At 43.9% G+C, this 25749-nt stretch overlaps 1 protein-coding gene across 3 annotated transcripts in view; it reads right to left on the bottom strand.

The window, feature by feature from the left end:
- The window catches only part of MYZAP (myocardial zonula adherens protein), an 86431-nt gene that overhangs the window by 23648 nt on the left and 37034 nt on the right, over positions 1 to 25749 (bottom strand). For 2 of the 3 annotated variants that reach the window (XM_024567425.3, XM_045201248.2), the window contains exons 8-10: positions 25407 to 25535; positions 20003 to 20082; positions 18418 to 18523 (exon numbers count right to left, since the gene is read on the bottom strand). In XM_024567425.3, the coding sequence (XP_024423193.1) occupies positions 18418 to 18523; positions 20003 to 20082; positions 25407 to 25535 (315 nt within the window). Of the gene's footprint in view, positions 1 to 8805; positions 12096 to 18417; positions 18524 to 20002; positions 20083 to 25406; positions 25536 to 25749 lie in introns of those variants that run through there. The other variant, XM_053927840.1, reaches the window with a different exon arrangement.

The raw sequence follows: 25749 nt of genomic DNA, 5'->3' as shown, positions 1-25749 counted from the left end.
AACTGAAATAAAGGAACTTAACCGTAACTGTATATCAAATTGGTGAAAATAATTCACTCAAATGTTGTTTGAACAAGGTAATTTGACTATAATTTTTAGTGGAATGTATTCTCTAAATAGAATTTCAAAAAAAAAAAAACCCCTCTCATTCACTAGGAATATGTTAGTAATAATACCAGTATTGCTATTTTGAAACTATTTGATCTATTGTAGTGTTGTTTGGAACCAAGATTTTGAGTTTAAGAGAAAGAAATATAAGTATGAAATCAAAGAAATAAAAAGTTTATTAAATTTGAAAGAAAAGTATCAGTATGAACTCACAATCTTTTATTTTCTTTTGTTCAATATGTATTTCCTAACTCTGCCCACTGAGAAAACTTAGAAACAAAAACAATAAGCACATAATATATCCAGACTGTGGTCTCTAAATACCGTTCCTCACCAAAAACAAACGAACAAACAAACAAAACCACACAGGACATCTAGAAGGAATGGCCCATTTCAAGGGGCAAAAAATATACTGAACGAACCCTGAAAACAAGGTTATGCCTGAAAACAAGGACATAAAGGATTTTCCTTGGGCCAAGGACGGAGCAACTTAAGTATCAAAAAAAGAATAATGAATGAAATTGAATGGAATATATATATTTGAAACTTTTGAGTATTTTATGATTCTTCAAAAACAGAACAAAGCAGAAACAACTTGTTGGACACCACTGGAATTGAAAGGCACAAACCCCTTACTTACAAACTTGGCAATTTAGAGGAAAGAATAAAGCATATATCCTGCCTTTCTGCTACAAACTGCATCTTGAAATTACTAAAAAAAAAGTCCTAGTTTGTGAGGGAAAAAGTTTTACTTTTCAGAAGACTTCCAGTTAATACATGGGGGAAGAGTGATAATTGCTCAATCCCCACGAAGTACCTGACTCAGGAACCAGCAGGAGTGGAGGAAGCAGTGGGGGTAAAGTGAGGGAGAGCAACAACACTGAAGTCTGGGCTCCCAGCACCTGAATCCACCAGCAGCTCGAGCATCCTCAGGGCGGGAAGAGCTCGAACTGGTGCCCCAAAACGATACAAGATGAATCATAAGGCACCACCACGAAGAGTCTTGCCTCCCCCCTCTCTCTTTCTCTCTCTCTCTCTCTCTCTCTCTCTCTCTCTCTCACACACACACACACACACACACACACACACACAGTTGAAACAGATTCTAGTGAAGCTTCTAGAGCTGATAAGCAAGAAAAAATCAAATCCAGAATGTGGAACTTTTACAGGACAGCTGACCCAGCTCCTGCAGCATCACACTGGGTGGGGGCAAAACTGGCTGGGGAGGGTGTGGCAAACAGAGGGCAGCGAGCTGTAATGAAAAGACTTGGGAAACAGAACAACCAAATGCGGAGGACCTTCTCGGCATGCTGATTGGAACAAATCATCAGGAAAAGACATTTTAAAGACATTTCAAACATTTTATTACAGACCGGTTATTAAGCGATACCCAGGAACTGTCATTAATTTTGTTCAGTATGACAATGGCATTATGATTATACAAGAAAAAGTCGTTTTAGAGATGCATAGTGAAGTATATAGGAAACAGATGCAGAATGTCTGGGATTTGCTTTAAAATAATTACATGAAGCAGAGGGAAAACAAGAAAAGGAAGAGGCAAATAAGCAAATACAGACAAACTTTGCTATTTGTTGAATCTGGGTAGTGAGTCTAGAGAACTTCGATTATTCTCTCTGTCCTAAGTGCATTTGACATTTTCATTATAAAATATTTTAAATTCCACCTAGTGCCAAAAACAATCCTCCGACACGAAGGCAAACATACAAAATAGAATATAAGATATAAACTTAATTTTAAAATGTCCAATGTTCATAATAATTAAAGAACATAACAATTAAAAACAGTAATGAGGTATCCTTTAGTACCTTTTAAATTAGCCCAAAATTATTGACTGAAGAAATCAGTGTTGGAAGAGCTGGGAGGGACAGCCACTCTCCTGTGTTGCAGGTGGCATTGTAAATTAGAGTGACCCTTTGGGCAATTTAGCAATAAATATTAAGAGCCATAAAGCTGTTCATACCCTTTGACCCACTAATCCCACTCCTGGGAATTTTCCCTAAGGATATAATTCAGATGTAAGAAAAAAGCCATATATACAAAGATGTTCTTGCTCCTATTATTTATAATAGAGAAAATGGAAATAACCTTAATGTCTAGCACTAAAGGAATGGGTAATAAATTATGGAATATCAGTCTGATGGAATATATTACACAAACACTAAAAACAAATATATTGCAAAATGGAAAAGTATTTACAAAAAGCCTCAAGGGATTAAAAAAAAAAGTTTACAATGATGAAGGTAAAAGCTGGAAAAGGAGTTAGATAAACTAAATCAGTCTGAGATTGGGGTAGGATTATGGGCAAAAACAAAAAGTTATTTAAATTTCCTTCAACTTTTGTAGGAAAAAATTTGAAAATCATCTTTATAATAGTGTTGTTCCTTTTTCATTCTTTCCTACAGTGTTAAGATTGTTAAAAGTTGACATTTAAAATCTTTAAATGATAGGCAAAATGGGTACTGAAATTAACTAAAATGTTCTAAGAAGGTCAGAGGTAACATTTCATCAAATAACATAAAAAGTAACCTCACGCACGTTTCACTGTCTCTGAAGTAATCAGAGTGGTTTGTGAGTCAACAGGAGGAACGGCATCCTAACAAACGGCTCGGAGGAGCACTGTCAATTTAAAAAAAGAAAGAAAGAAATACCAGACAGAGATATCATCTGTAGAGAGCTGAGAGGGGAATTCCGCAAGTTCTGAGGTCAGACAATTGATTCTAGAGACAAGCAGCACCTCATTCCCGGGAGAAAGAACAGGCTGAGGGAAGGACTTGGGGGTGCTGATGCTTCTGACAACAAGGCTCACGTTTTTCAGCCACTGATGCTTCAAGGAGCGATGGTGCTATGATGCTACATGAACGCTGTGTGTGCGGACTTCCATTCAGCCTCGAGCATTTCTAACAGCAGCATCTGGTACAGCGTATTCTGTTGGCAGGCAGTGCGGGCCCCTCATGCCCTACCAAGGGCATCGTCTTGGAATCCCAGCTTAGCCTCCCCTGGACTCTGCCCCTGGACCACACCCCATGCCTCTCCCACGTGAGCAGGGAAGTTTCTAAAACAGGCTGACTAGCATGCTGCTGGGGTTGATAAGGCCCTAGGTACCACATCTGGTTCTTCATCCACAATGGCTAAATCACACATTTGTGAGGAAATGGTGTTATTTTTGACTTCCCACTTCAAAGAGTCTTGAAATATTGTCTCCTATAGTACCTAGCTTATGATATACACAAAAAAAAAATTAGCTACTACTACAGTATTACTGGAATTTCTCCCTCCTTGTGAGCTTTACTCTCAAGGTCTTGAGAGTAAACCCCTTGGTCATACATATATTCTCAGACGATGAATCCACCCATCTTTGAATAATTCATCCCTTAGACTTCAGGGGCAAAACTGTCTGGAACAGACTCATGGAGACCTTGATAATCCAAGGTGGACATGCCCCCAGAAACACACCCCCCCAAATCAGGGGCCACCCAAAATCCAGGATACCATGCAGCTTCTAAGTGAAATCCATTGGGTATCTTTGCTGTCATTTTTTGACGCGTTTAAGTTTGTAAATTTGACCTTCAAGAGGTGTATGTGCCCTTCATGAAGCTGCATTTAGATCTACCTGTCACCAGGTGGTGGTAAATGACCCAAGTCCCCAGGCTTAAGTCAGGGCGTTAGGAAATTAGAAATTAGAAGCCTAACCTATTTTATCTATACAAGGACATAATCTTTTTGCAACAGTTCAATTGAAATAGCAAATTGTAGACCTCCTTATAGAACAAAGGGGGAAAACCCATCTTGGTAAAAATTTGAAAGCTTTTAATTGATGTTAATAGAATTTTTCTAATTTTCATCTCCATTGACATGTTTTTGGTAACTCAAACTGAATATATGTTTTGCAGCCTAATTGCTCATGCAGGGTATTAGGTCCCCAAGTCTACAGGCCAGTTTGATGTTTATGGAGGGGAGGGAGGTTTTCAAATTTCCTCAAATTGATAATGCTTTTCTTCACATGAGCCACAACTGAGAGACCCGCATAGGTGGTCTGAGATGGCAACCCCCCTTATTCAGAGCCACACTGTGGAGTCACCTGGGCGGAGGGAGTGCTTACAAAATACCAACTTCTGGGCTCCACCCCGGAGATGCTGAGTGTATTACTCCCCTCCTTAAAAACCCACCCAAACTCTAAATATTCAAACTCCCTGGTATGGACAACGGCCCTTCCACTGTGGCCCCACTTTACCTCCCCAGTTTCATTTCTTGCCTGCCCTGTCTCCCCACGAACCCTACAGAAATGCCACTCCAGCCTCTCAGCACTCTGCGGACACACAGTGGTCCTGCCTCCGGGCCCTTGCACTGGCTGGTGTCTGCCCAGATGTGCCTTCCCACCCTCCATCCCCTTCCCCACCAGGAAGCCTCCTGCTGTCGGGAAGGACTCACCAGTTACCTCCCTCCTGTCTTCCCAAGTCCCACAGGCTAGGACACATCACTGCCATTACCACCCTTTATTTACATCTTGCCTCGCACTAGCCAGCAAACCCACCTGGAACAAGTGTGCAGTGTATCAATTAGCTCGTAGAAAAGAACCGCTCTCTGAGGAGGTGAAATCACCCTCATCTATCCACACATTTTTTAAGGCTGCTTTGGAAACAGATTGCTAATTGCTACAGGGAAAGGATTCCTCACAATTTGTTTTCAAAAGAGTTTGCATGTCAACCAGACCAAAATGGAACTACCAAAATTGAGTCCAGTCCTGTTATGTATGCATTCGGAGCAGCCCTGGAGGCTGCAAGGCTTCTCAGCGTCCCGGAGGTTTTTACCTTTAGGGACAGATGCAGAGGACAGGGGTCACTCTGTGTTAGATGAGAGACGATGATACAGCCCGGTTGGGAGAACTATGTGAATAGTACCCAGTCATGCAAGACTCGGGAAACATAACTCAATGTCAACGTTGGGGATGTGGACAAAAATGAAGGAATGTAAGAAATGGCATCAGCAAATAAGTACTAAATACTAGACAGCACTTGATATGATTTTTAAATTAATTGTGTTGGGGAGTTTTCTTTTACCGGTGAGCTAATGATGATATGCACGTAATCTGAAAACGACACATAGAACCAGAGATTCGCTGCGACAGTGTGTGATGTGCGCAGGTGTGCACGCTGAAAGAAATGGTTTGAGACTAGATTTCTTAAACTCAAACTAAAGTTGTGATATTATTTTCTTGGAAATTTGTTTTATTTTGCTTTCATTCTAATTTTAAGAATAACCAATTCAAGCCCACAATTCGATTTACTGAAAACCCGGGTGTAAGGGCTGTGCGTGTGTGCTCACGCCTCCACCCATTCATAAAGTTCCCAACCTCTCTCTCCAACACTCCTGCTTTCCTACACCTTCCCAGGGGCCCTCCCTTGAAAAAGACCTCCTGCTTTAAACTGCACTGATAAAGAAAGAAATCATTTTCCCATGGGAAAATGTATCAGAGACAAATAACCGCAAACCAGAGCTTCAGATCAAAATGAGGTAATCAGGGTTCTGAATTCTAGGTCAAATTAAGGCAGTATGACACTTTATTGTAAATCGCTGTAGGCTTTTCACAGGAAATTTATGCTGTGAGATTATTTGAAAATACCACAAGGAAATAGCTTGATGATCCCTATTACTATTTTCAAAACACCTGGAGATCCAGTGAGCCAGTGGACTGAGCAGAGCAGGGTTGGAACAGGGCAGGCAAGAACCTTCCAGAGCTTGCTCAGGGCGTTAGCCACCGTCTGGCTTTGCTTCCTCTTGTCCTGACAGGGCCCTGTTTTCAACCCAAACCTCCTGTGGTCTGGCAAACAGTTGTCTCCATTTCCCTCAACAAAATAAGGGAGCATGTTAGATTTTCAACTGCCCCACCATGAAAAATGACAATAACCCATATTTCACACTCTTCCTCTGAAAAGGTGTTTTAAGTTTTTTGCTAGTTTCTCTTAATTCTATTTTAGAAGTCTTGTAACACTGTAATTTCACGATTATGTATTTTAAAGTGCATTCTCTATGATAAAAACCAGCACAGTAGGAATTTTAAAAATAATAATGTTACCTACCCTCTTTTCCTAAGAAATAAAAAAGCACAGAGAAATACGGTAAGATCCGAATCTCGCCTGCACTAATGCAGCATGAAAGAACAGTTTTAAAAGGACAAGGAAAAGGGTACATTATCTCATTTGGGGGAGGGGGAGTGAAGGAAATGAATTAAGGCCACAACAAAATGAAACTGAAAAATTGCTAAAGGAAGCTGTGAGTGGGGAAAATGAAAAATCAATGAAGGAACGGAGGGAAAAAGGTACATTTTTCATCTTCATGAGCTTGATTGGGTTTGTAGAAACTCATTTTCAATTAATGTGTCTTGTGGCATTCAGCCAGGCTAGATATGAACAGGGCACATATTTTAATCAATTTTTTCTATTAAGTTTCAAGTAATATATAATAATAGAACTATACCATTCAAAAGGATCAGTTGCAACTGGCTTCTGAGGTAAAATAACCTAATTTGGTTTGACTTCTACCTTGCATTAAAGATAACCCAACCTCTCCCGAAGGGGAGGAAGAGCACCCTGAGTCCCCAGGGCGCCTAGGCATGACCGGGCTACAGCAACATCAGGTGCGGATGCATAAACCGACTTTGCAACCTGTGTCATTCACGGAGAAGAAAAAAAGGTCTGCACTGGGTACCACGGTTTTCCTGGGTTAGCTCATTACCCTCAGAAACAGCCCTAAGGGGTTTATCCCCATAGAGGAGGAAAACTGAGGTTCCTGGAGCTTCACCATCCCTTCACCCCTCAACGATCACCTGTGGTCACCTCTGCACTGGACCCGGCATTAGGGACCGGGAGCACAGCGGTGAGCTAGGGAGACTTGGTCTCCGCCTTCACAGGAAAAAAAGTACCAGTGAGGACGGCAGGCAGTAAATGGAGAAAAAATGCACAAGTAAGTGCACTATAGGGAACAGGCAGGGTGATGTTTGGTACCCCCCAATACGGCATGCGCCTGCCGAATGCTGATGGGGTGAAGGAAAGGTTCAGGCCAGAGAGCTCATGACCAGCTCATCCCCGCTTGCCTGGGTCTTCCCAGATGTTAGCACTGACAGCTCATGTGCCAGGAATGTGCCAGGAACTTCTTATTCACAGGCAAACCCGGACAGCTGTCACCCTAGAGCTTGACGCTGGCAGAGCTGAGGTTTAAACCTGCACCCTCTGATGCCATTCACACCACTCCCACCAGAGGGCTGCCTCCGTCCTCCCTGGGTGACAACCTATGGCTGCCATGCTGCCCGGAAAGTAGGCTGGGATGGGAACAAAGTTGGCAGGTGACAGTTTCTTTGGCAAAGGATTTTCTGGGGCCCTAAGTCTTTAAAGCTGTGCTTTGCCCTTCTGTGATTTAGAGGAGGAAGGTGGAGTGGAGAAGAGGGTGTTCTCAGCTTCTCTGTCCCTGTGCTTCCCTCGATGGGGGCAGGGTTGGGGACAAAAGACCACACATTGCACAGGAATATCCAGGGAAGGAAAGATTTCAGATTAATGTAATGAGATGTACCCAGGTCCAAAAAGCTGGTGCTAAAAAAAGTTCCTAAAGTTCAAGTACCCTAAATATGTACCCTCGCCTTCACTGGCCAGGACCCTCCTGGGAGCTGCCTAACTGCCCTTCCTGTCGCTTTCCCCTCCTAATTGCTCAGCACCCCGTGAAGAGACATTAAGGATTTGAGAGCAAATAAAGGACATTTTCTCAGCTTAGTGCCGATAACCCACCACAATTGGTTTCAACCTACATTTCTAGCCTCTTCATCACAAATCCCTCCCACAGTCCAGTCAAATTAGATTGGTGCTTCTCTAACTCACCCTGCACTTATGTTTTTATGTTTACTCCACATCTTGTCTGGCATGTCCTTTTCCACCCATGCAATCCCTGCCTAGAAAAATCCAATCCATCCTGCAAGACTCGGGCAAATAGCAGCTCCTCCCTACGGACTCCCACCCACACAGAATCAGCGAACAGGCGTTCGCTCCTCACAACAACCTCTGAAGCAGGTGCTGTTATCATTACTTCCACTTTGCTGATAAGGAAACTGAGTGTTGGGAAGAGTAAGAAACTCACTGAAGATATAGAGCCCAGCCAGGAACAGAGGCAGGGGGCCGACTCAGATTTCATTCATTACTCAAAGTCTGTGAGCTTTACTGTTGCCTCCAGCCTCTGTGCCTGGGCACAGCTCACGGCCCTGTGCAAGACTTACCATATTCTGCCTTGGGTTCGAACAGGTTTTAGTGTCGATCAGAAAGCCCTTCGAGGGCAGACACTCATGTCCATTTTGGCATTTGCCTCCTAAAAGGTGCTTCTTGAACGTTTACTGACTGGCCCATCAGAGACGAGCCCCCTGAACTGGGCCTGGCTCACCCCCCCCAGCCCCACTCCTAAACCCGAGGACAGTTTCCTGCAGACTTCAGCACGGGGGCAGGGGAACAGAAATATTTAAAGACAGTGGCACAGGGGAAACAGCTCCAGCCTGATGACAGCATGAAAAAAAATCAGTGGGGCAGGGAAAGGCCATTCAATTAATGCTGAGAGAGAAACAGCTTTCCACGATCTCCCACCCTGCCCCAAAAGTGCAGCCCTATTCATATCACATGTACAAAAAAATGAGTTCCACAGGGATTATCATTTGTTCAACACACATTTATTGAGTGCCTCCTATATGCCAGTGACTATTCCAGGTGTTAGAGACACAGCTGGGAATGAAACAGACAGAAGCCACTGCCCGCGGGGAGCTCACATTCTTGTGGAGGGTAACAGACAACTCATAAATAAGCAAAACAGGTAAGTGTAGGATTTAGGACCAGATAGCGGGATAGAGAGCTAAGGAGAAAGAGTAAGAAAGAGGATGGAGGTATGAGCTGGGGGTGGGGAGGGGAGGACTGTAATTAAAGACTTATAGATAAAAACAAAGCTCTAAAACTATTACAAAAAAAAAAAAACCCCCATATGACAAATAAACAAGACACACAACACAACATAAAAATATTAATAACTTTATGCCAAAATTAAAAACTTCTATAATATATAAGACACCATAAACAAACAAAAAACATTGACTTGTAGAAGATAATGGCACTGAAATATTTTTTGATAAATGATGAATATTGATAGTATACACTGTTCCCACAAATCAACAGGGAAAAAGATAAACCACCAAAGAGAAAAATAAACAAAGATATGAACAGCCAGGTCCTAAGGCTGGAGGCCTGAACAGCCGTAACAAAAGCTTAGGAAGATGAGCTAATGAGTAGTAATCAGGCTGACGCAAATTAAAATCAAAACGAAGAGATACCATTTCACAATGGCGAAAATTACAGTCCAGCAGTGCCAGGGGGTAGGGAGGATGTGGAGACGCTGCCGTCTCCTGCATGGTGGGGGGCAGTATCTGTGTACTTGGGAGGGCACTGGGCAACACCGGGCGGAGTGAAACGTGCCTACACCCAGGCTCTGGCATCCTCCTCTCAGTGCAGTCCCCAGTCGGAGAAGCACAGAGACATGTTTGCTGCTGTTTGTAAAAATAAAAATTTAGAAAAAGAACCAACTGTCTATCGATAGGGTACATTACAATATATTCATATAGTGGGTAATTAGACAGCCATTAAAATGAATAATTTAGCTCTATATGTAACACCATCAAAAACAAAATTGGGAAAAGATGTTGCAATATATATACATATATAAATTTTTACTTATTTACATATTATGAGTAAAAATTTACATACATGTTTAAACATAAACTACGCTATACACTGAAAATAGACACATATGCAGGTAGTAAAAGCACCAACTCACGATCTGCGTAGAGACCAAACTGCCTCTGAAGAGGGAGGAAGGGGGAAGAAGGAAAAATGTCAGAACTAGGGAGGAATAAAGAGAGAACCTCCTCTTTGTCTATAATGTTTTCTTTTATTTAGCAAAGATCTGAAATATGCCAAAATGTTAACACTTGTCAGTTCTACAGGAGAGTGCCAGGGTTTTTGATTTTATCAGTCTCTATAATCTTCCGTATTTAAAATTGCTGTCAATTAAAAAAAAAGAAGTGAAGAATGAATGCGGTTTAGGAGTCAATGGACCCAGCGCCAACATCATTTGTTAAGTTCACACCATATCACAGTCCTGGCAGGAAAGGGTGAACTGAGGGGCACAGGCAAAGGCAGGGAGGAGCAGAGGGAGGGAGGGCCTGTCAGGCTGGGATCCTGATCAAGGAGGCCTCCAGCCAGCCTAGACCCAGTGCCAGTTCTCAGAGAGGTGCACGAGGTACCAAGGGTGTAAAAGTTTGGAGGCACTCTCAGGGGCCTGCAGAAAGGCTGGGCCCCTCACCCACACTTTGCACCACGGAATCAAGTCCATTGGGCCTCCAGGTACTTACTGCCTGTCACCCAAAAGGAGGACGAGTCTCCACGGGTAGGAGGAGAGCACAAGGTCCTGGGAGAGCGGCTGACAAGGTGGCCCACTTCCACTGCAAGTCATTACATCTCCGTTTCATACCACTTCACTTGTTTGAAGCTGGGTAACAAATCTATCCCACTAGAACAGATGCCAGGGACTTTCCACCAGAGACTTAGAAAAATATGAGGCAAGTGAAGATACGTATCCCTATAAACTGTGTAGTCACAACACTAGAGACGCGTAGATTAGCAATTCTCAGATCTGACTCAACTCTCCCTAGCAGAATCTGACACCCAGCAGAGTACCGGGGGAGCTTCGCTTAAACAGAATACCAGCACCGTTAACCGCATTAACAGTTCGTTACTAATATGACAAATTATTGCTCTGCTTCCTTTCCCATTCTCTGTCTATTCACATAAGCTGAAAAGAAGCATCTCGATGAAAGACCAAAGACAACTACTGACAAGAAAGCATCTGCCTGTCCAGTTGCCAGGAAGAAGTGGTGAGAGCGGAGAAGAACCCAACATCTGACGGATTCTGGGCCCCTAACGAGCTCACTCGATTAGACCAGTCTACTAGCCGGCATGGCTAATCCCACCCAATGACTATTACCACCCCCGCTGCTATTGCTACTGCTAACTAGATTTCAGCAACACTACGTTTTGATGAGATACCAGCCCCTGTGGCTGTCTCAAGGAGACCCACAGAAAAATAAAGCAGGCATGAAGTATACGTATTTCACTTTGGTATATTTTGGTGAATATATTTCTTTCTTCATCAGATATAATTCTCCTCTTCATGAAGTTAGTTGAACTATCTGGTCAGGCAAAATGCTGGTGGTGATAGAAGCCAACCAAACTTCTTACACAATCAGGAAGAGTGCTCAGTTGAGTAGTGCTGTTGATCTCCATTCAGTGAGGACATCCCCGGGGCCACCTCTCAGATGGAAATATAATCAAACTACATGGACACTCAGCTGCTTCTGTATTTTCTGGGCGATCTGGTGGGGAGCACTTCCTTCCCGGAACACGGAGGTCTTCAAGCCCATTTCCTACCTCCTTAGCAGGTGGACTTGGCCGCTTTTCCATGTGTAAGGCTCCGTGGCCCAAGATCTCAGGGCCAGCCTCCACCTGGCACTTTCTGAATTGTATTTTAGTACTGGTTTTCATCGCCGCTCCTTCTTTGATGTCTAGGAACCCAAGTTTCTAAACATACTCTGTGGGTCTTGGAGTTCTTATGACTCTGGAAGTGTGAGGCTGTACAAGTTGAGGATACACAAAAATGACGTTTTCACAATGAAGAGCCCTACATGGTCAAGTTTTCCTTTTAATAGCATGTCCCTCCTGTTTTGTTCATCAGCTCATCAGATACACGCCAGCTCTTCCCAGCAGAGAGAGTGCAAGTGTTCTTCTAATCACGACAATAAAAGGAATCGCTTCCAACCCAGGGCAGGCTATACCATTCTGTCATCTTCCAAAGAGCCGGAGACTAAGTCTGAAGAAGAGCTCGTGTGACATGATCTGGAAATAGTTCAATTGAGTAGATTAGGGTTGTGGGTTCAGGGCTCCAGCTCCGGCCCCCTACCCCCATTTGGCCACTTATCGGTGTCGGACATTACTTTGAATCCTCTAAACAAAGGGCATTTGGCAAAAACGTACTTTTGTGCTGTACATTTCAGCACACTGTATAATAATTTCAAAATAAATTGTGTGCTAACAAATGGAAGATTTAAGTGGGGGAAGACCCATTAAAAATGGAAGATTCTTAGAAGGAAGAGAGTTAATTTTTTTAATTGCTTTGTGTATGAACGTTCTACTCAAAGAACAGATGGCTACGCTAGAACGCAGCACAAAGCCCAGAAGGAGGAGAGACGTTCACCCCAAGATCCCACGGGGCCAATAAGACTCCCAAAGGAGAGAAGGGCAGCCCAGTGGGTTTTGCTTTCATTCCATTCAACTTTACTTTGGGTATACACAGCAGGAACCCACCCACCTGTAACAATAATAATAATAGCAGCTAATATTTATTGGGTATTTCCTGTGTTTCTATGAACACGCTGTAAGTACTTTCTAAAGTTGATCCTTGAACAACGCCGGTTTGAACTGTGCCGGTCCACTTATTTGTATATATGTTTTCAATAAATACTTAAAATGTTATTTCTGTTCTTTATGATTTTTTACTAACATTTTATTTTCTCTAGCTTAGTGTATTATGAGAATACAGTATATAATATTTATAACAAACAAAATATGTGTTAATCAATTGTTTGTTATTGGTGATGTTCCCAGGCAACAGCAGGCTCTTAGTAGTTAAGTTCTGAGGGAGTCAAAAGTTATACACAAATTTTCAATGCATGGGCTAACCTGCACATTGTTCAAGAATCAACTATACACCATCTCAACCCTTAACAAAACATCCTTTTGGGTAGAGACTGTTATTAACCCTGCTTTACAGACAAGAAACTAGTAAATTTTTGAAGGTCCCGCAACTGGTAAATGCAGGTATGTCTGCCTCTAAAAAGTCGACGCTCCTCTCCATTCCAGGTACACTTGTGTTGTATGTACACTGGAGGCTCCCTCACTGTACTTTTCTGAGGTCTCTACTACAGGCGGTGCATATAGATTCGGGGCCTGGGAGATGAGTGATGGGGACTTGAAAAAATAAAAGAGAAGCCCTGCTTTGCTCCTGGCTCAAGAGCCAGAAACTAGTAACTCAGACCTCAACTCTCAGACGTTATTCATCATCTCTTCTCCCCCATCCAGTTTGTTTCCACAGAAACTATTGCACTGTAACAAGAGTCACTCTTAAAAAATCTAAGGGATGATAATTAAATACTTTCAAAATCATTTCTTAGGAATTGCAAAAATGTTCTGCCTTGTCTTGTACTTGAGAAGTGGTCATCGTTAATACTATTATTTCAACAAGGTATGATGTCCTTTTCTTTCTAAGGAAGGTCAGTGTGGCCAAGACGAAGGTCTTCTGTGCAGACAGAAGTGAGTAACTTAAACCGGGGCGAGGCCAGACACATGCACACACAGGCACCGGGGGAAGAGGATCCAAGAGAACCACTGTTGATCTCTTTGTTAGTGGCAGGTTCTCAGCTTCCACTGGAATTGGATTCTGTCCCTTTAAGTCTCTATTACCTGTTTAACAAGTATGCTTAAATCTACTTGCCTTCGTAACAACGTCCCTCTAGATGGACATGGATAGCCTCTGGGAAGTTCTACCATCTGGACACCACCAGGCCAGTAGGGCTATTAGGAGTGAGCTGTCTGGATGGGACCGATAGGACCTTCAGAGGGTCGCACACTTGGACCAGCCTCCCACTTCAGTGCTCCTGGTCCCTGCTGACTGGTCTACCTGGCTTTCTTCCCCTGAACCCTTCCCACCCCAAATTTACTACCAGCTTTCCACCTCAGACACAGAAGTTTCGTAAGGACCTGGACCTGAAAACCCAGCATGGAAATGCATACCACTGTTCTAACAATCCAGAACATCAGTTTTCAATCCTGGCTGCAGACTGGAATCTTGGGGGGCTTAAAAAAACCACCAACCCCCCAATGCCCAGCCCCTCCTTCCTACTCCTATCTGCTGGGTTCTGGAATTTTTTAAAACTTCCCAGTGACTCTAATGCGCCACCTGCATGGAGAAGCACTAACAAGAAAATCAATTCCTTGTACCTTTCCACTCATTAAACATCTAAATTATAGAAGGGGGTGGGGGATGCATTTGCATTCCACAAAAGAAAATTCTAAAAAAATAATGCCTCCTCTGAAACTGAAAGGCAACCTCTCCAGACACTTTCTGTTAGAAGAAACATTTCACCCATCACAATCACAATGGGAAATTAGAAGGAAGTGATAAAACAAACGGATGCTACAGTTGAAGTGAAAAGGTAAAGGGACTCTTACTATAAAATTGCTATTTATTCAGCTGAATAATATCATTGCCCATTGGCAATGAGTCCACCCATTTTCAAGGGCAAATAAGAATTTGTTTTTTCCTCCAGATAACTTTCCCCTTGGCAGAAAAGCTGCTTTGGTTGGCCGGGGACTGGGCCTTGGTGCACGCAGGTAAAGAGGTGTGAACGTCCCTGCTGACTGAAGAAATAACACTTACAGATGTGTCAAGGTGTTCACTGCTCTGGCCTCAGTTCCTCCCTGAGCTCTGGGTTCCTTTGCTGACAAACTCAAGAATGCAGCCTGCTTGAGGCAAAGGACCTAATCCAGGGCGGCTTTTCAGAGGAGCATGCAACCCAAGCACAAGGATAACTGACACCAGCCGGGAGGATCCAGAGCCCCTCCGCACCCTCCTCACTGCGCACCAGCCCTCCACCGGCAAAGTGCAGGTGGGCAGCTGGGGGTGGAGAATGAGTGAAATCGCCCACAGGTGCTCTTTTTTTCAAACCCTCTGTATTTTCTGGAAAACCCTTGAAAGTCTAAAGAACCTTATGTGAGGCTTGTTTTGTTTTTTATTTTTTGTCAGAGCTAGAACCAGTTAGAAGAACAAGTGGCGGAGGGAGACAACCAGTCCCTGATCCATTCATAAAGGAGACTTCCTGCGGAATAAAGCTCTAGCCTAGGGAGAGTATTTGGTCCCCTACCGCACACGAAGTTCATTGAGTTGTCTTTTCCAACGAACTTGACCCCATAACATACATTAATCCTTCATTTCAAAAAGGCTTTCTTACATGCCCAAGTCCTTACTGAAATACTCTGTACCACACTATGAAAATCAAGTCATTATTGAGCTATGGATTGCAAAACCTAGACCGGTCACATTTTATTCAGATTATTATTATTATTGGTAAGAAATTACATACACTCTGCTGAGGTGAAAGGAAATATATTACTTAATATTTAAGGATTCCAAGAACCTCAGTAATAATACCTGGATGAACTGAAAAAAGCAGCACATCATTTTAATAAACCGAGTTTCTTCATAGACATTAGGACTAAAATGACGGAGACTGGATTCCCATCGTTGGGGGATGTGAAGCTATCACACTGACAAGCTCTCAGACTCCTGAGGGGGATGGAAAACTCTCCCTAACATTTGCTGCCTCTGTTTCCAGGTCAAATTTGTCTTAATATCTAGGTAGCTGGAGTTCATGAATAAAAATATATTCTCTTCTCAAGTCAGAGTTCAAGTTTCCACAAGTAACTAATTCAGTAGTCTGGTTTTTCAAAATTTGGTCCAAATGTCCTGAAGTGATTTAGTTATAATTTTGCTGATTTTGGTCCTTGTGAAAAGTAGTAATAATGCTGAGATCATAACACAGGCGCAGCCTAGTAGGTAATAGAGAATTCTTTATTTAGGAGGAGCTTCTCTCTCAACCTCTTATCTGAAAACGGATACACGCAGAGTGAAAGGCTGACTACCTCCCCAGGGCAGCCAGCGTTACAAAGGTTTCCGTCATGTTGAACCAAGACGCGACATTTTCTTTTTTGCAGGTGCCACCCAGTGGTTCCAGACTGGCCTTGCATTGCAGTACAAAACCGAAACACATTCCCTCTTCTCAGTGACTGTTCTCTAAGAGTCACCTCAGCTCTCTCGGCCCTCCTTGGCCATCTCTTCCCCAAGACCTTCAACCATGCCCTGAATCGCCAGAGTCCTCCACTCCTTTCCAGCCTGATCCCACTCTTCTGCCTGTGCTTCCATGTTGCTAACTAGTAAAAAAGGAAGTATTCACATAAATGGCTACAGCGATTAAGATTTTAAACCATCCTTTTGTCGTGTAAGTGAACACAGTGTACTGGACAGACACATTAATTCTTACTACCTGATTCAGATTTCTAATTTAGAATAAAATGTCTCTTTCTCTCTCTAAGTCTCCATCCACTGTTGCAATCCAGCAGGCCCCTGATGGTGCCACCCTAAATTTCAGCCTGTGATTTGCTTCCAATGCCTGGGTCTTCCAGGCGCATCATCGGGACTTAGAGAAGCTCCTTCGGGAGACACAGTCACAGGTAGAAAAGCAAGGCACAGACAGTGACCTTTATATGCTTCCTTGTTTTTGTACGTAGATTTCCCCCCACTCCCTTCAAATTGGTAGGTCCAGTATGTTCCGGAAGTAAATTAGAAAACTGAGAATCTTAAACTGCTTTCAAAATGTCTTTTAAAAAAGTATCTCTGATTTTGGTACCAGTTGTAAACATTACAGATAATAACTGAATCGGAAGCGAACCAGTCTGAGGTTTTGGTCCCCGGTTCTCTAACATCAGAGAGGAAAACAATACAGACCACCGCCCTGTAGTGAGGTGGGGCAGGTGCAGCATTCCACATGCAAGGAGCCGCAGGTGGGAGAGAAGACTAGCCCTGCCCTAGACTTCACACGCGTGAAATTCAGAAACAGGAAAGCTGTGCTCTGGCAGCCATGGTTCCCTGAGATGCTAATTGTGTCGACATGATGCTTTTCCCAGGGAAACACACTCCCGACACCGAACTAGTGTCGACATCGGGCAGGATCTACCCGTCACTGTCGCTGGCAGCACTCCTGCACAGGTGTGTATAGGGACTGAGAGGGTACGTGCCTGGGCTCCTCACCTGAACCTTTGCTGCCCTTTCCTTTTTCCTCCTGTTCCCCGAGGCTTGCACAGGACCCAATATCATATTCATAGGATGCCACACCATGTGACTGACTGCATTCCTTGTTTGGGAAGCAGATTTTATCTAATGTATATGCTTATCCCACACACAAGAAAAAAAAGTGACACTCCCCGTCCTCACAATTCCCTGACTTTAATCCCACTCTAATATCTCCAACATTTTAAAATAATAATTTTATATGAGAGATATTCTTTTAAACTTCTATATGTGTCCTGTGTGCAAGTTATTTTTTAGAAGTAGATGTACTTTTAATTTTAGTAATTCATGAAAGAAGAGGTAACTTTTCAGAGTACTGCTTTATATAAGGGAATTTGGGGGTTGTTTTTCAGTTTTTTTCTACTACCAACCAAATATTTAATTAATTGAAAATTTCTTCCTTTGAGAGTTACAGAATTAGATCCTAGAGAATTCTTACAGCTCTGTTAGTACTAGCTGCTCTTTTTTCTGCCTGATTCCTTTATTGAACAAGAAAAAAATACAATAATATGTTATTAGCTTTATAGCAGCATAAACTTTCTCCTGTCGGGCAATCATCACAAGAAAGAAAGAGAGATTACATTAACACAGGTTAAAGTAATTTTTTCCTCTTAGAGAAATATAAATACTCACCTTACCTGTTTTTTAAATTTAGAAAATAGAACAATAAACTATGCCCAGGCTACACAGTAAACCTGCAACTTGGTTTCATAGTACATAAACAGTTAAGGAGGAAAAGGGGGGTAGAAAAGTGAAAAGATGAATGATAGGAGGAGGAGAAGAGAACGAGAGAAGAAGGCAGAAGAAAGAGAGAGAGAGCAACAGACAGGAAAAGGGAATGAAGGAGAAACACCAGGAATGAAAGGATGAGTAGTAGCTAGGGGAGAGGCGGGCAGTGGGGAGTGCAGAGACCGGAGCTCAGTTAAACTTTCCTTGTCAAACTTCCCTTCGGTCCTGGAGCTGTGGCACCTGCGTAGGGCAGAGGGCATCACTCTCCTCTGAAAGTGGGTGAGCTGGGTAGTGCACCTCACAGCTTTCTTAACTCTAACTTTTTGATCTGGAGAAGGCCCCCTTGTAGAGGGACAGTCACCATGGAGACATCCGAGAAAATTCCCCCCTGGACCCAGATGGTAGTAACCTGAGCAAGCTCACTGTGAGCCACAGAAAACTGAGCTGAGACTCAGGTCTGGCTCTAGGGCCGAAATGTCCCCGCCACAGGGAGCAATCCCAGAGACATGACCTTTGACAAGGGCTTACCTCCTCAACCATCTGCTTGACTTTTTTCTGCTGGCAATGCACCATGTCATCTAGGTGTCTGATCCGTTCCCGGAGGCTGGCGGACGCCTCCTCCAGCTGCTGATACCTAACACAGAGAGAAGAGACAGCAGCTGAGTCCTGTACCAAAGCAGCGGCACCAGCACAGGAAGTCACCGCTGGAAAGGAATGTGGCTGAGAACAAGGGAGGGAACTGCAGGATGCACTCTTTAGCTTTGTGCACATCCTACGTGGTTCACGACTCCTCAGCCCTGCCATAGAAGAAATACAGGACTCTTTTTCACATTCCCACTTGTAAGTTTCACCCTGTATAAGGTCAGTTACTATACTGCCCAGGCACTGAGAGGGAATTTGTTGGTACCGCTTACAGGTATAGCAGGCTCTCTGTTTTGTAGTGAATACAATATTGCAACATCCAGTGAATTACCTTGATTAGGAGAGCAGAGGGGGTGAGGCATCTAGCAACACAACGAAATATCTAAAATCAGAGCTCCCCACAGAGTTCTGGGACGCCTGGAATTATCACTGTTCTATATACGACTATTTGGGGGAAATGGGAAACATGTTGGAAGACCTTCCTGCATCAAAATAGAGTGAACCACATCATAAAACATTTCACACTTTGGTTTTAAAAAAGCAAAAATTATTCTCTGACTTTGCGGGTTTCAAAGAAACCCAAGGAACCAGCAGAGGGACTCTCCGGCTCTCGGAGGCCCCTGGACAGGAGCACTGGGTCAAGGGTCTGGTGGTGGGCTTACCACTCCCACCTCTGCCAGGCCCCTCAGCACCACCTAAAGGCCAGGGAAGGCGCCTATAACTTCACAAACACTGAAGTTGCATAAGAGGAGGGAAAAGAGGTTTTTTTTTTTCAGCAAATGCTATGTGGCCAGCAATACGCCCAACAGTTCCCTCAGAATAACGCCGTGAGATGGGCGCAGTTATAATCATCATAATTCCCTCCTCCTTTAAAAAAGAAAAGAATCCCCATTTTCCAGATAGACAAAGAACCTCAGGGAGGTTAAGTAACTTCATCCCAACCTTGTTCCCCTTCACCAGAGGGCTCTGCAGGGCCTCTCGGCCTTTTGATCTAGAAACGACCAGACCGTGAGATACTTCTGCGTTTGCCACACAAGGCTTTATAGGCTCTGAGACAGGGGACAAGGCGAAGTTTGACCGAGCAATGTTTGGAAACAAAGAAAGACATTTTAAAATTAGTTTCCGTGACAATGATATTAATCACAGTTGATGTTTCTCATCCACAGGGCGCATCCTGTGGAGTCCAAGGTTGTGGAGAAGCCAGATAGACTGCACTTTTGCACTTGTAAGAGTGCAAAATTAAACTGTGTTCCACTGCACTAGCAACCAGCCCTGGGCCGTGGGATGGGGCTGCTAAGCTCCTAAAGAAACCAGCTCCATTCTGGAAGTGCTCAGGCAATGTTTCTGCATGTGCAAGTCTGCAGGGAGAGAGGACCAGAGGAGCGAAAAATGAAAGGACCAAGTGAGTCCCCAAACACACAGCATGCCCACCACCAAATTCCATTCCAAGATAAGGGGCACTGCGTCCTACCTTTCATTGTCAGAATCAGTTATTTCCCCTGACATCTCAGTTTCGTGCTCTAGGAGCTGTAGTTGCAGCTGATGGCGTTCCTAAAACAGACAGACACTGTTTTCACCAGTGGATTAAACCAAGTTGGGCAGAGAACGTGTATCTCTATTAATTCCAGCACTAGTGAGTTCAAGTCCATACAAAATACCCCATGGGTTTTACACACCCACTTACCAGAGTGCAAACAAAGCTCAAAAATGCCAAATTTTTTGGTGTGTTTATAGGTATATTTATGAATTAGAGCCAAACATCTTGGATAAAGCCATTCGAATAGTCTGTCAGCCTAGGCCCAGATGTCTTGTGAAATTTATAGTTCTAAAGAGTGATAATCAATACTTTAAATCAGAGGCCTGCAACACTGCAAAATTCTTGACAATTTTCTCTATCATCAACAAAGAGGCTCTGGAACCCAGGGAACAGCCTGAACACTAAGCGGGGGGCTGTTTACCCAGGCATGTTCCCCTGTAGCACTGTGCTGCGGCGGTAAGAACGATGGTTCCGACTATGTCCACATCCTACTCCCTGACACACACGAATGTGCTGCCTCACATGGAAAAGGGAACTTTGCAGATGTGATGAAGTTAATGGGGAAATCACCCTGGATTATCCAGCTGGGCCCTTATTGGAAGGAGGCTTAGAGTCAGAGAGAAACAGAGACTGGAAAATGCTACATGCTTTAAAGCTGGGGCGTGGGCCATGAGTCAATGAATTTAAGCAGTCTGAAGAAATTACAAAAAGGCTGGGAAATGGTTCTCCTCTAGAGCTTCCAAAAGGAACCCAGCCCTGCCAGCCAATGCACTGATTTTAGAACGTCTGACCTCCAGAATAATAAGATAACAATTTCACATTGTTTTAAGCCACTAACTGTGGTAATTTGTTACAGCAGCAATGGAAAACTAATACATACATCAAGCTGTGCATTAAGATTTGTAAACTTTGCTGTTCATATGTAAATTTAGAAGTTTACTCAAAAAGCAATATAGAATGTTGGCAATTACTTCTTTGGAGAGAGTGGGAAATAGTAATAAAAGTGTAGTACCCCTCATAACCAAAATTATACTAGAAATACATTAGCAATGTTTGTGTAATAAATTTTCTTAAAATGAAGTTCACCAAACCCTGCTCACTCACTGGGAGCAGATTGTTTTACTTCAGGCCCTCCTCTAAGTACTGCTGCGCCTCACCTTTATTCTCAGAAACGCTCCCCTAACAGACTCTTACTCGTTCTATAGATTCCAAACCTCTTTTCTGCCAAATTATTAGAAGCCAATCTTTGAAAAGTCAAGCCCCACAACGTCTGAAGCTGAAAGCTGTGATATACCAGGGAACAGACCCAAGAGGCGGGAGCAGTCCACCCTGACAGGAAGAACGTGTCACCGTTCATGTAGTTAGAGTCATAAAGAAGACCAGCTTTGGGTGAGGGGCTGTTATTACTTCTCAGTCTGTACAGCAAATGCACATTCTTACTGCCCAGCTAGGGCAGCATGCACCCCTTACCTCTGAGGGTAGACTATTGGCTAGAAGTTGAACCTTTCACAAGTGAGTCTCCCCTTCAGTCCCCCCAAAAAGCTGTCATAAAGTAGGCAAGGCCTAATTTATAGCATACTTTAAAAATTCGAGCCCTGGCTGGTGTGGCTCAGTAGATGAGCGCCAGTCTGCAAACCAAAGGGTCGCTGGTTCAATTCCCAATCAGGGCGCATGCCTGGGTTGTGGGCCAGGTCCCCAGTAGGGAGCGCATGAGAGGCAACCACACATTGATGTTTCTCTCCCTCTCTTTCTCCCTCCCTTCTCATCTGTCTAAAAAATAAATAAATAAAATCTTTTAAAAATTCAGTATTTATCTAAATTGAAGTAAACCAAATCATAAATGTATGCTGCCCAATAATTTCTTACGTTTGTGTGTACCCGATAACCTGGTGAAACCACCACCCAGATCTAGGTGTAGAATATTTCCTGATCTGTGGAAGGGTCCCTGGGAGAACACACTCCTTAAAAGGTGTTACTGACCGAAGAAAAGTGTTCTGAATACAGTGCTCAAAAGGAGAAGCTGAAAATTAAGGTACACAGTGGAGAGGACATTCAAAGGCACGCAATTTGTCTTTAAGCAAAATCCAAAACTCGGTGCCAGCAGGACACAAACACGGCCTCACTTCGTGCCTGTGGACACACTGTTCACATAGCGTGTGACAGATGTGGCACAATTCCTGCTCCCAAAGATTTATCCCTGAAGGTGGAAGAGCAGTCAGTCGGTACCCTAATCTTAGCTAAATAAAGCAAACATTTCTCTAGGCTAAATGGAAAAGAAGATTTAGGGAAAGGACAATAAGTTTTCAATCACTAAAGAAAAAGCCATCAGGATTCAGGAAACACTTTACATTACATAAATTCTAGCAGGGAGGGCCAGCCTTACCATTACCTTCCCTCCCAGCCTCCAGCCTCTACCCATACACCCCTCACGGGGGCTCCACAGGGAAATCAGGGGGAGAGCGGGAAACTCTCTGAATTACAAGGGTACAAAGAAGATAAGCTATAGTAGTTCCTGTAATCCCCTCTCCTCACTGTCCCCTCCCCACTCCCCCCTGCCCATTGTTAGATTGTAAAGGACACATGGACAAAATCAAGGGGGAGGGTGGTGGGGGGTCAGCCGGGGTCGGGTGGAAGGATGGGGAGAAAGGGCACACAACTGTAATTGAATAACAATAAAAAACTAAAATTAAAAAAAAAAGAAGAAGATAAGCTATAAAACAGATCGAGTTTCCAAAAAAAAAAAAAAAAAAAAAAGCTGACTCCGGGCAGACACTTAAGCAAGTCTGTAACATGATAAAAGTCAGAGCCCCCCCCGATCTCAGAGTCCCTACTCTGTATGTGCCAGACACTGCGCTAACACTTTGCATGGATTTTTCTCATTGCTCCTCACAAAAGCCCCAAGAATAAGAATTGTGATTATCAGCCTTTTACAGAAGAGGAGACTGAGTTTGGAAAAGACAAGCCACTGCCCACAACTAGAAAGACAAGCGAGACTCAAACCCTAGGTCTGTCTGATTGTAAAACCTGTACTCTTTTCTTTAAATCATTTTTTATTTTTTAATCACAGTTGACATACAATATTATACTAGTTTCGGGTGATTAGACATATAATTTTCAAAATGATCATCCCGATAAATCTCATGCACAGCTGTCACCACACAGTCATCAGAATATTACTGACTGTATTCCCTATGCTGTACTGTACACCCCTAGGACCATCCTGCAACCACCAGCTTGTGCTTTTAATCCCTTCCCCTTCACACCCATTCCCGCAGCCCTGCTCCCCTCTGCTAACCATCACACATTCTCTGTATCTGTGAGTCTGTTTCAGGGTCTTCTTTAAGAATAAGAAAAAAGGTAAAAATATGAACAATAAAGTGGCAATAAATACATATCTATCAACAACTGAATCTAAAAACAAAGTAAATGAAAACCTATATTCTTAATCGCTGCAGGGACAGAGTCCCTGTAGGATGGTCTCCCGGCCCAAAGCAGCCCTCCCACACCTGCTCACCTTGTTCTTTATCCTGCAAGACAATCTGTGGCCCTGCGGGAGCGTTCGTGTTAACACTCGTCTTCTGCTCTCGGAGGACAGTGGTAACATAGAGAACGCTCCCTCAAGTTCTAGAACACACCCATGTTGCCTGACCTTCACTATCACCACCTCCAACTGTAACGGTGGGAAACTGCAACCCACCCCTCCACTCTTTTGACGTTGTTTCTGTCAGTGCTGACTCTGACTGACATGTAGCTTGTAGATGAACAGCATGTTTGTGTAAGAATCCTAGGAACTAGTTTCAAAAGATACAGGCCTGACCTTCACACATCTCAGCTCTGGGAGATGTGCTGACCTTCAACCACGGAGCCAGGATGACGTGAAGTCACGATGATATAAATCCTTGGTGACTACACCAGGATGAGGCACACCGGGCTGTCACCTGCCTTATCGGAATGGACTGTGCCAGCCTGCACGTAGAGAACTTTGCAACCCCCTTCCTTGATCTCTTGGCTCTGTTCCTCTCTCCCCCCTTATAAAACACCTCTGCCTCCAGCAAGAGGTGGAGATGGGCTTTGAGACATGTGTCCCTCATCTTCTAGAGGGCCGGCATCTGCAAATAAGCCACCTTCCTTTACATCAGCACCTGCCTCTGAAGTACTGGCTTCCGTAGCAGCAGGCAGCTGGACCTACATGCGGTTAGAGAACCAGTACTGATGGTCTTAACCACGTCACTTATCTTCTCTTCAATGAAAGATAGGGTTCTGTTTTCCCAAGGGCTACAGGTGAAATGGTAATTGACTCCTTGGTTGTTCAAGTCCTTCCCAAATAAAGACATTCCCTAACACGGGAACCTGCAGCAAGCCCTGAAGCTCCACGGCACTGAATTTAATGTTGATCTCACTGTGATTAAACTTCACCTTGTCAGGGGAGGGGCTGAAGCTGCAGACATCAGGGGTAAGGAGACCTCTTCTCAGAAGAAAGCCCAGATGTGGAGCTTGCTCACATTGTCATCCCCCCTCCCCCCACCATCAGCCTGCAGAATCTCAGCACCTAGCATGAGTACAGGGTGCTAATATGTCCCACAGTCTTGGCAGGTCACCACTGTTCTGCAAACTCGCATGCAGCTGGAGAGCCATTTTCCAGAAATCAGTCCCAACCTTGGCCCTCAGCTACCACCCCTCCCCCAGGAGTCAGCTGTCACCAGCTAAAGGTCACCCTCCCCTCTTTTTTTCCCTCCCTTCCTTCCTTTTCTCTTTCCACTCTCCACCCTTTCTTCCCTGTTCTCCACTTCCTGCCTAATCTCTGGCCTCCTCCCCTTCTCTAGGCTAGCTTCATTATCTCAGCTGAGCTCCTGCCTTCCCCACACATCCCGCTATCCCCCCTTCTGCACGCCTACCCCACCCACAGAGAAGTGTGGTGTCCCTGACTCTGAGATATGTCATGTCAGAGAAAGCCAGCCCTTCGGACACATGCCCCAGAAACAACAGGCTTGGGGAGTGGACGTAATGTCTGAATAGGGCTTGACCACTCAACAAATAAACTAAGTTTATGCTTGAGGGTCCAGCAAAGCAGGGCTGCTAGAATATTCGTATTTTTCTAAATAATTTTATATGTAATGCTTTTTAAAGCATCAAAATAGTTACCATTGAAAAATTAGAACTTTCTTGGACTTCCTCATACTTCATTTTACAGTTTTGTCTTTTCTGGAACACACACATTGCAGGGCTGAGAGGTGGCAGCGTGGAGGGGAGCTGAGACCTTCAGAGAGGCCTGCAGGGGAACTGCGGAAGGGCAGCGGCACGCGGGCACGTGGCCATAGACAGAAGCTGTGTCTGTTACCTTTTCCATGCGTTCGATCAGCCTGTCCAGCTCCCCAATCCTCTGGTCTTTCTCTTCTAGGCTGATCTCTGCCGCCTGCATCTTTTTATTGGCTTCTTCAATCGCTTTCAGAAAACTATTGGTTTCTTCCTGAAAAAGCAACACCCTGTCCTCAGCAGAGCCATGGAGTCCCTAGGCTACCAACCAGGGTCTTGCTAAATCATGGTCCCCCTTTAAATGCATGATCTTGGGGCCTAGAATTTGAACTCACAGATCATGAACTGAACTTCCATGATTCTGGTTCTCTTCTATAAATAAAGACTCACCACATGGCCTTTTTAATACACCTATTTCCCCCTTGAGA

This window comes from Desmodus rotundus, chromosome 7 (assembly GCF_022682495.2).
Source record: "Desmodus rotundus isolate HL8 chromosome 7, HLdesRot8A.1, whole genome shotgun sequence".
Classification (NCBI taxonomy): domain Eukaryota; kingdom Metazoa; phylum Chordata; class Mammalia; order Chiroptera; family Phyllostomidae; genus Desmodus; species Desmodus rotundus.
Note: the sequence above shows the minus strand (reverse complement) of the source record. Positions and strands in the feature narration are given on the sequence as shown.